The sequence below is a fragment of the Coturnix japonica genome, chromosome 9 (genome assembly GCF_001577835.2).
Source record: "Coturnix japonica isolate 7356 chromosome 9, Coturnix japonica 2.1, whole genome shotgun sequence".
Classification (NCBI taxonomy): Eukaryota; Metazoa; Chordata; class Aves; order Galliformes; family Phasianidae; genus Coturnix; species Coturnix japonica.
Window position 1 is genome coordinate 11,375,282 of NC_029524.1, and position 10,322 is coordinate 11,385,603.

Consider the following 10,322-nt stretch of genomic DNA (forward strand, 5'->3'; position numbering starts at 1 on the left):
TTCAAAGTTAAGCATTTATCATCATGAAATAACACATTGTGTAATTATTAAATAAACAGTGAAGTAGATCAGAAGAGTTCTAGGATCATTAACATTACAATAATAGCTGGAATCCTAGTGGGCAATTGCAGGTATATTCAGTTTTTATCTTTTTAAGTACACTTGAACTTGCTACTAGTTTTTTTTCCAGATATGTGAAGGAACTATACAGAATATATTTTATCCCATATTCCTGACATTTTGTGCCTACATACAACAACTGCTTAAAATACTGCTCATTACATAACTCCCAGATAAGGCCAAACATCCTGATTGGAGTCTTACCTTGAGTCATTGTAAACTTGCCAACTGTTTCCAAGACTGGCTGAGTCTGTTTCCATCCCTCCATCTGGGTTAAGAAAGTCATCTTTTTTGTCCCCATTATAATTTCCACATATCCCACAGACTTTTGATGTGTAGTTACTGGGAAGAGTGATTTCTGCTCTGTGATCTCCATCAAACTTGACCTTCAGCCCAAAGTCAGTAGTAACCACAACATACTGACCACTGAGGGAAATACTGACACTATTGCCCAAGGTCAGAGGGAGTATCTGGCTGACTCCATCAACCTACAGGGACAGAGAAGGACAATCATTATAATCACTTTAAAATATGTATTTTTAATGGTGATTTTCTTAGACCATGTTTCTATACAGAGCACAGGGCTTGTACAGTAAGCCTGTGCTTGTGTTAAGAACACACAATGTTGTGTTTCTGGTGGTTTTTTTTCAGGCTTTATGTAACATGAATGCTACACATGGCCAAATGAACCTGGGTCTCGAGACCATAGCAGTGCATCTACTTATCTTCCAGGTCTCAGCTGTGGTCAAAGTAAGCTTGGTGAACTAGACCCAGCTGGAAAAAAAGTCCAAAAATTATCAAGGTCTGTCAGCAGTAACTGCTTACAGGCTTTCTGGATCAAACAAGAGCATGGTATAAGATTTAAAAGATGTAGCTAGAATGGAATCTCAGAAAATTTTCAGGACTGGACACATTTTGAAGACATTGTCTCTTTTTCTTTTACTCTTTTTTTCTTTCTTTTTAATTTTCACATGTGAAATGCCAGCAATAGGAATTAAGTGTTCAAATAATGTTTTCAATTTATTTTAAATTCAATAAAACTAACATATTCCTTGAATATTTTTCCTATTACATAATTTACATATTTTAACTTAGATACATATGTAATGAAAACAGTATAAATAATAAATACAGTGAAGAGATTGAAATGAGAAACTTTTGGACAGTATAGATATCAAGTTCACTGTACATCTAAGTTGTGAAGTCTCTACGTATATTTAAATCCTTATCTCCTGTCCTATTTTCTTTCCAAGAAGACTGACAATGAAGTAAGATGATCTGTTCAATTACTGTGGGTTTTCAATCAAACATGTATCTGCTACCTTAGCTCCTCATGGAAATAAGCTACAAGGAAGCCTTAAAATACAGCAGCTGGTCCAGTGACACAATCAGAGTGATGCAAGTCATCAGGCAGTCTTTTTGAGACTCTCATCTGGCTGTGCTTTACAGCAATTTTCAGGGATTAAGTGAAATTAGAAGTGATGTGGAACAACTAGAAGTCAGAGATGAGCATGCAGCTTTTACAGTCTGGGAAATACACACCAGCACAATGAAAGGCCTTTTTTATTCCCTGCTGCAGACCAAGCTTAGTAATGGCAGGCAATCTTGAAGGGTAAACTAGCTCACCAACCCCATCTAGAGCATCAGCTCTACTTCCAACTGCTTGCAACATAGCACAACATTTTGTATTTTCTTTCTGTTCTGAAATTTCAATGCTTACTTTAAGGAACCTGTAGTACTACTGTTCCTCAGCATTTGACTATCTTCTTGTATGGGAAATTGGTAATCACAGCCTGAACCTCTGATTAATCAGCTGAGGCAAGTGTTGGGTCAGCTGTGGGAGCACAGGTGGGAGTAATTTAGCTGTGCTCTCAGAAGGGGTGCAGCTTGACTCCACCTCCTCTAGACTTCATTTAAGGACTGCCCAGACCACTACTAAGGCAGCATTTCCTGGAGATTGCTCTTTGGTGGAGATTACCTCAGTGGTTCCCAGCAGACTGACAGCTTCTGTATGGGTGAATTTTCCCTGTAAATAACCTTTTGGGTATTTACAGCTACCATCTTTTCATTATTGTCACCATAAACTTCTAAATATTATTTTATGCTTGCCAACAAATTTGTAGCCATTGTACTGCAATTTCTTCAAAGCATTACTTGCTGACAGTAGATAGTGAGATCCAGCCTTACCTTAACAACTCTGTTTTTACCAAGATTGATCCTGTAGCCATAAACATCAACGTCCACAGATTGGACATAGGACACTCGAGTGTTGCTTCCTCTGTGTTCATTGGCAGCTTCCACATTGAAGTAGGGCAGTGAGCTGTTGTTCTCACACAGCTTAGAGAGTGTGTAGGTGCAAGTGCCCATGAAGTCATGACGCTGCTTATCAAAAGTTAAATAATGAGGATCTCCATGTATAGTGCAAGTCGCTTCTGGAGAAAGGAAAACAGAATGTGTTTCATTAACATATCGGTGCATCCAGAAAAGCCAGTACATACCTTTATTGTGCTGTGGGTAAACATAGTCATACCCATTTTATTGGTTACTTATGAAAGACAGATTTTTATGGCCTAAGGCAATGTCACAGAAACACACTCAGATAAATTAACTCAAGTAACACTGGTAGAATGCACAGGTGCCCTTCTCTAAAGCATTGATTATAACATGTGATTTGTTAAAATTACCTATTGCAGCAGGTGGTATAGGTACTGTTGGTGTAGGTATTGGTGGTACAGGGGTGCTGATGGCATCTGTCAGTAGAGAATACAAGGTAACAATATATAACATTATACATTAAACACTACATACAAACCAACATACACAAGTTTCAACTTACTCTTCACCAGCTTAAAGTTAGATTTTTCACTGAAGAAAATGGAACTGTCTACACTTGAAAATGAGGACATTTGGTTCTTTTGAGCTCTTAGGAAAGCTCATCCGGCTACTAGCTTGGTGACAGAGACTGAGCTTGTCCTTTCATGTTTCTCTGATACTGGAAATGTATTTACAATTGGATATGTGATTCCCTCTGATTTGTATGTTAAAGCATGAAGGTCATGCTCTCCGCAGAAGTTGGCAGGTCTAGGAATGAGTAGCCTGTCAGCAGACACCATGTAACAGAAGCAATTGATTCTCAGAACACTGGTGGTTTATAATCAGAGTTTTTTTTTCTACAAAACAATGTTTGTTTCTTAGGATTGTAAGGAATGCAGGAGCTTTCTGCTGACAGATACTATAAACAGTGATGCTGAGTCTTTGCTGATGCCCATTTCTGCTTGCTAATACGTGTTAATATATATTAGCATCTCCTCCGCCTATTCTTTATTTGTCACAAAGACATTCTAAAGCAACTGGTTCTCTTGGTGTATTTGTATGTGTGTGGTAGCAACCCCAAGGTGTACTGTAGGCTTACAGTTTTGCAGGAGGAGGAGCACTTCTCTAGTCTCTTGGGATTACATTAGTGCACTAAGGCTGGAAAAACGAACAACTGGCTCTCCAAATGAGCCCCAAGTATTTTTCACATGATTTTAAAGAAAACTGTGTAGTCTGAGGGAATGAACATGAATAGACCTCTTCATCATCGAAAAATCCTGGCTAGAGTAAATTTAAAACATTTCACTGACATTATATGTGCAGTGTTTCACAGAGATGTCTATTAAACCCTGATGATGTTTTCTGTATCATATTCAGCATGTTTCTTGTAGAATTCACATCTTTTAAGATATGAAATCGTAACAGTAAAGATGGGATTAAACTGTAATTAATTTCTTGCTCCAAGCCTTCCACAAATTGTGCAGGTCTAGGCTGATTTATTAGAGGGTCAGAGATCAAACTCAAATTACTGATTTATAATCAGGTACCATAGTACAAGTCATCATTATTGATTCACACACACACATATATATATATGTATATATATTTTTAATTACACATGACAGTTCTCTGTATTTTCTGGCTCATGTTAGACAGAAGTTTGCTGTAAAAATATATTTAGAACACTGAAACCAGGAGTTGGACTCTGTGATCCTTGTGTGTCCCTTCCATCTCAGGTTATCCTATGATCCAAGACCTTGGCTGGCTTTAGAGATGCACTTCACACTTACAGTTCGTTGGACCATGTGAAAATGGTCACATTTACAGAGAAGTAAATGGCTTATTCTCTGCATTTGAGGTATTTAAAGATGAATTGGGGTAGAACTACAACAAAAGACTTCTCATTTTTATGAAATGAACTGGAAAGCTTTGTCCATTTCTCTTTTGTAGCTTGGAGTCATGAAAAGTTTCTATACTGTAAATAGGATTGAATGATTGCCAACAGCTTAAAGAGAGATGAGGAAGGCACAAATTTAGACTTACCACAGGATCCATCCCTTACTCTCACATTGTCCAGTGCTGTATCTGCATACTCTGTCAATCCTCGGACGGCCTCAAAGATGACCTAGCCAGGATGTAAAGTGAATTGTTGCATGAGTTCTTCAGGCATTTGTGGGAGAATCTCCCCCAACATATTTTCAGAATAATCTTTCTGGTCTACTTCTAAGGGCATCCAGGGAACCAATGGTGGAACAGTTTCCCTACTTTTCTTCAGTATTAAAATATATAGTCTGCAGTAAGGCAAGGACACAAAGAAAGACTGTTCTCCATTATTTATGTGTTTGTTTATTGACTGGTTACTGACTTCTGAAAATTGTCTGGATTGTACAGAGTAGCCCAGTGTGGGGAGCACCCCCAAAGCTTAAATCTAAACTCACAGAAGATAAACCTGTGTAAGTTTTTTGCAGAAAAATTAAGGCACATAATGTCCTTGAGATCATGATAAAATGAGGAAAGGAGGGAATGTAGGAAGGAAGGAGAGACCTAATCAAACGTATTTTATCTTCTACCTAAAAACACTAGTAAACCTCAGTGAGTTTTGTTTTTTTTCTTTTAGTTTATTTGCACAAAGCATGAGGGCATTATTATTACAAAATAGAAACCAAGAAAATCTTGTTTATCTTTTCTAGCTTATATGTACAGCCTTTTACAGCCTGCAAAGGGAGAACAAATCATAAATGCTGACGTTGTACAAATAAATTTATTCTAAAAATAAATTACCTTTATCTTTCTCTGTGTTGGGAAAGCATGTGTGACAGAACCATAAATCCAAGAGGAACTTTGGTTTCCCTTCCGACTCCATGCCATAAACTCTCCTGTGCTGTCTTGGATAAGCACTCTCAGTTCATTCCTGTCTTCTGACCCAAACATATAGTACCAGAAGTCTATGCATATCTTTTGAGAAACCACAATATCTGGGCTCTCAAGCCTGTTAGTGTCGAATGGGATCAGATTACTTGCTTCTTGGTAGATGAAATAGCCTTCTGCAGAGTGAAAAAATAATTTAAAAAAATTAAGTCTGAATCTTTCTAACTTGTTAGATGTCACTGAAAACTGAAGTACATCTCAACTCTGGAAGAAATCAAGCACATCATTAGCTGTACAAAGAAGCAAAGTAGCAAATGATTGTAATTTACACTGCTACTGTTAGCACTATCTAGTTAGCTAGAGTACAATGAGACCTGGAAAGCAAAGCAAATATATCCTATCTCACATGATCAGTTATTTAGGGATTGCAAATAAAGATTTGGGCTTCTTTCAGGAGAGAGCATGTCCAGAAGCAGTGCTCAGCTTATCCTTGCTCAGTTTCCACTTTCTTCCAAGGAAAATAATGATCTTCTATGCATCTTCTCTTGTAAGATACAGTCGAATGATAAACAGATTTTTGGTATAAGGACAATTCCAAAGCCTCAATATTTGGTTTTGTCTCAAAGCAGAGGGATAAGAAAAAAACCAAAACCAAACACAGATATTTCCTTAATGTTAGGTTTGACATTTTCAAAGGGAATCAAACCTTTCAAAATTCAGAATTTCACAATATTTGCTTTTGGGATTTAAATACTTTACTTTGAACTTGTTAATTGTGAGATCACATTTTCCTTTACTAAGGCTGGAGCTTTTTGCTTCCTATCACTTCTCTGTACCAAGATGAAAACTGTACTTTGTCATCACAGTTATGTCAAGTCTCTCCCATCTGACCATGGAAAGGAGTAAAAAATGACTGTTTCTGAATTTTATGGCATTACTCCACACATAGTACCTAATCTTCAGCTTCCTGTTTTAGGGCTTTATTAATAAAAAGAAAGTGTAAGCAGCACTTGAAGTTATATGAACCATGCCAATTGAAAAAATATACGTATTATAAGTGATCTTTCCTGTCTTGGGATAATTATTGAAAACAGTATGGCTACAGATTGATCTGCTACAAATGAATCTTCTAGTGCAATGTTGATGGTTCCAACAGAGATTAAGCTATATTAAGCACTCTTTTAATGATATGACCACATTAGATCTCAGTTTTTCAATTACATGTAGCTGAGGACAAGATTTTTAAACATATTCTTTAATTTCTGACTGTAATTTCTGATCTTGTAATGCTTTGCTAGCATGAACATTATCCAGTGTCAGTACAGTGATCATTACATTTCTTGACATCAGCTGATCTCACTGTGATTTTATGAAAAAACTTCTCTTGAGTAATGATCTGTTGAATGTCACTGCATTCTCGGTGAGGTCTTAAGCAAGAGGTAGTTAGCATTCCTCTACTTTCCTTTACTGCACTAGTAAATATTTCCAGTCTATGATGAGCAAGCCAGTTTAATCCTGCGACTGAACATGGTGAAAAGTCAAAGACAGGTGTCAACCAAACCAACACGTTTCAAAGGATTTCATTAATCTCTTCATGAAAAAGAAAGAAGAAAGGTAGTCAAGCTGTATTCAAAATGAAGTAAATAATGCCATCAACAAGCACTTACTTCCATCAGGATAGTCTCCATCAGGACCTGTTCCATCTGTTGGAGTCTCATGCTTGGTTCGTATCCACACTCCCTGGTTCACAGTGCAGGGTTGGGTCCAGTCACAAAATGGCCTTGAGTTGTTGTTAAAATCACATCTAGTGAGGTAAGCTGAAACACAGAACAAGGAAAGTAAGGAAAAGGAGACGCTATATTCAAAACTTGCCTTGGACATTAGCAGCAGTAAGTATGAGTAGTTACCTGTTTCAGGATCCCATGTTCTGATGCCACCAGTTGGTCTGTGTTTTATCCTGACAAGAAAAATAACACAGTGAAATACCTACAGATTTAGTGACACAAAAATTAAGAGTGTTAGGACTAACAGAAGTCATCTGGTATTCTTACGGAATTACTACCCAGACTCAGGGCCTCATCTGTGTCTGACTTCTTCCCTTCTCATATGTCCTTACTGCTTCATTAAGTTCTGAGAGCTAGAAAAAGGTGTATATGTTCACCTCAACTGAGTATAGAAAGATCTTCTCTCTGTATCCCTCTAAAATGATGGGACACTAGCTACAGGAGGGGTGGCAAGGTACAGCAAAGTTAGGATAGTACCAGAATGATGCAAAAGACTTGTTATTAACATGTTTGTAGCATTGGCATCCTCACTACTGCTAAGCAAGATATGTAAATACAAGTAAAATGGTGTGTCACTAAACTATCTGTTATTTGTGAGAAGGCTTATGTTTCTTTTAACCACTACAAAGATATCATGACCACAAACTCTCATCTCACTCAGTTTTTCCTCTTGGTTATCCTAAAACGCTGAAGGGCAAGGGCAGTTAGAAATAGATATAGTCCTTGTGGTGCTACAAAATCCTGCAGAGGTGAGATGACATAAAACCAAAGTTCTGTCACAGATCACAAGAAAGATGGCTCTGTTCATTGGGTCTTTTGTATCAGAAAGGGATATCCAGGACTGCAAGACTACAGTAGCTGCTCTTGACATGTTCTGATGGTGGTCTATGGCTTTAGGAAGCAGTGTCTAGTTCCCACCACTGTGTTGCCCGTTGTCCCTATTGTCCTTGTTGTACTTGCCACACTATAAAGAGAATCTGTCCTTAAGCAAAGCCATCATAGCGTATGTCCCCCAACCCATCAAAATCTAAGCAGCGAGATTCAGAAAAACTAGGGAGATTCATAGTAAAGATCTACTTCATCACTGAAATAAGCAACTGGAAAACACACACAGCTAAAGGTAAGGAGGAAAGAGGTGTGAAGATAGTGAAGTAAGAACAGTTTCTTCTTTCCTCACAAGAGAGCTGTAACAGGGTGCCATTTAATCTCTATTCCCTGCTATCTTTAAACCGCTACATATCAAAGTTCTAAGGCAAAGGTTATTATAGGTATACTTAGTCAGAAGCATTTGATAACTGAAACAGATCTCTTCGGGTCTGCTATTAGAAATGTACAGGTTATACATTCTCTCACAGACAGCAATGACTGCAGAATTTGGCAACAACAAAATTCAATCATTTCCTCTTCTTTAAAATGACATGGTTTAATCATAGAGTCATAGAATTACTCAGGTTGGAAAAGACCTCAAAGATCATCAAGTCCAACTGAATCATACAATATTTTTATGTAAAAAGGTAAGAAAGGACATTTATAATTAATGGTAAGTTTCCTAAACTGCTACTTACCCTGTGGTATTCAGCCCTGAAATACAGAATAAAATTAAAATGCATTGTAAGTGCCAGAGGGTCCCCATGCTAGAAGACAGCGAAGTCTTCTGTGAGGTACTGTCTACATAGTAATCCACGAGCTGTTCTCAGCAACAGCGAAGTGAGGACGACTTAGAGTGCAAGAGAAGAATATATTGACTAAAGGGTGGAGGCGATTGTAAAACCTCTGTCCAACCCTGTTTGGCTGGGCTTCCTGGGTAATCTACCTGAAGAAAAGTACATATTAATGGAAAGTTCATATTCTACATGAGTTGTTTTGACACCCTTCATTGCCTACTGGAGAAAATGATTTGATTAGTGAAATGTTTATTGCTACTCCTGTATATTTAAATTGTTTGTATTTTCATAGGGATTTCTTCTCACGCTGATAGTAAGATAACTTTGGTAACTTTAAAACCCCTGCCCAGCTTTCATTTCTAGTGTAAGTGGGATTTCTTTTGTTTTCTGAATTTTCTCCCTTCTGTTAGTTGAAAGCAGAGAAAAAGCAGGTTGGTTGTTCCCTCTGCCATCTGGGCCTTTGCTGTCCAACATCCCTTCTACTAGAGTCTGTGAGAAACAGCTTGAAGGCTGTTAAATTCCCCATGTCACCTAGATTTTGAGTGATAAGAATCAGAGGAAAATCAGAACTTGTACAGTATTTCCTTGTATTGCCTTCAAAACCCTGACTATTGATTCCCCCACCCCCTCTTTCTTTTCCCCCTCATTTTTCTTCTTTTTATTTGTTTAATCTATATGGTTCTGGAAGTAGGGATTTCTTACTGTAATTCTGAGGATTAAGGTCATTAAGACCTGATTATTTATATGCCTAGAACTTCCTCAATCCCATCTACTTTATTCAGCACAAAATATTTTCATTTGTCGTTAAAGTGTAACTGAGGAAGGTGCTTACAGAAACAGGAAAAAAATGAAGAATTGGTGTGGCTGAGCAGGACCGTTAATATATTTGAGGTTAATTTCCCTTTCCTGAGGTTGTATTGTGCTACAAGCTCTTGACCTACAGGAGCCCACCAAAAGCCATTAGGTGGATATAGCTGATGTTCAATTTACTGTTAAGCCTCCCTCCCCAGGGAAAATCTCCCTAGAAAATGCATGCATTTTTGCCAGTTGGTACACAAGGAAGAACATTTATGTGACTTAGAGACCGAGGAGATTTACTCCATGAATGAAACCATTGCCCACACTTTTCCTATTCAGTTGAGGGGGCCTCAGTGTGAGGGGGATAATACAAGCAACCTTCAATTAAAAGTTGCATCAAGCACATTGTGTTTAAAGAAGGGCTGCTGAGACGTCAGTCCAGAAAGTGGTAATCCAGGCAATAGATGTCCTTGGAACTGTAAGGCTGCACACAGCCTTCCCTGTGTGCTCGTGCTTTTCTCATGCAGTTCATGGATTCCTCGTGAATCTGATGGTGTACTGTATGACTCTGAGAAGATATGAACCCATCTGCAAACAGCCACACAGGCCTTCCTGGTGAGGAGATACTGCCCACCTTGGAAAGAAATCAACAGCTGGTAAATCTGTCCATTCTGATGATGCAGTGTCATTGAGCCCTCCTCACCCATGGCAAATATGAGACACTGAACACCATGAATACTTCTATCAAAAGAACGAGTCATGCCCTCCAGCAGTG

General features: G+C 38.2%; 1 protein-coding gene across 1 annotated transcript in view; it reads right to left on the reverse strand.

Moving 5' to 3' along the window:
• Window positions 1–8,758, reverse strand: part of LOC107318107 (IgGFc-binding protein-like) — a 47,522-nt gene extending 38,764 nt beyond the window's left edge. Inside the window, exons 1-8 of the mRNA XM_032446601.1 lie at window positions 8,651–8,758; window positions 7,209–7,258; window positions 6,969–7,118; window positions 5,215–5,477; window positions 4,477–4,558; window positions 2,805–2,870; window positions 2,308–2,552; window positions 325–608 (exon numbers count right to left, since the gene is read on the reverse strand). Coding sequence (XP_032302492.1) covers window positions 325–608; window positions 2,308–2,552; window positions 2,805–2,870; window positions 4,477–4,558; window positions 5,215–5,477; window positions 6,969–7,118; window positions 7,209–7,258; window positions 8,651–8,718 — 1,208 coding nt within the window. The 5' untranslated portion in view covers window positions 8,719–8,758. The remainder of the gene's footprint in view (window positions 1–324; window positions 609–2,307; window positions 2,553–2,804; window positions 2,871–4,476; window positions 4,559–5,214; window positions 5,478–6,968; window positions 7,119–7,208; window positions 7,259–8,650) is intronic.
• Window positions 8,759–10,322: the final 1,564 nt, after the last annotated feature.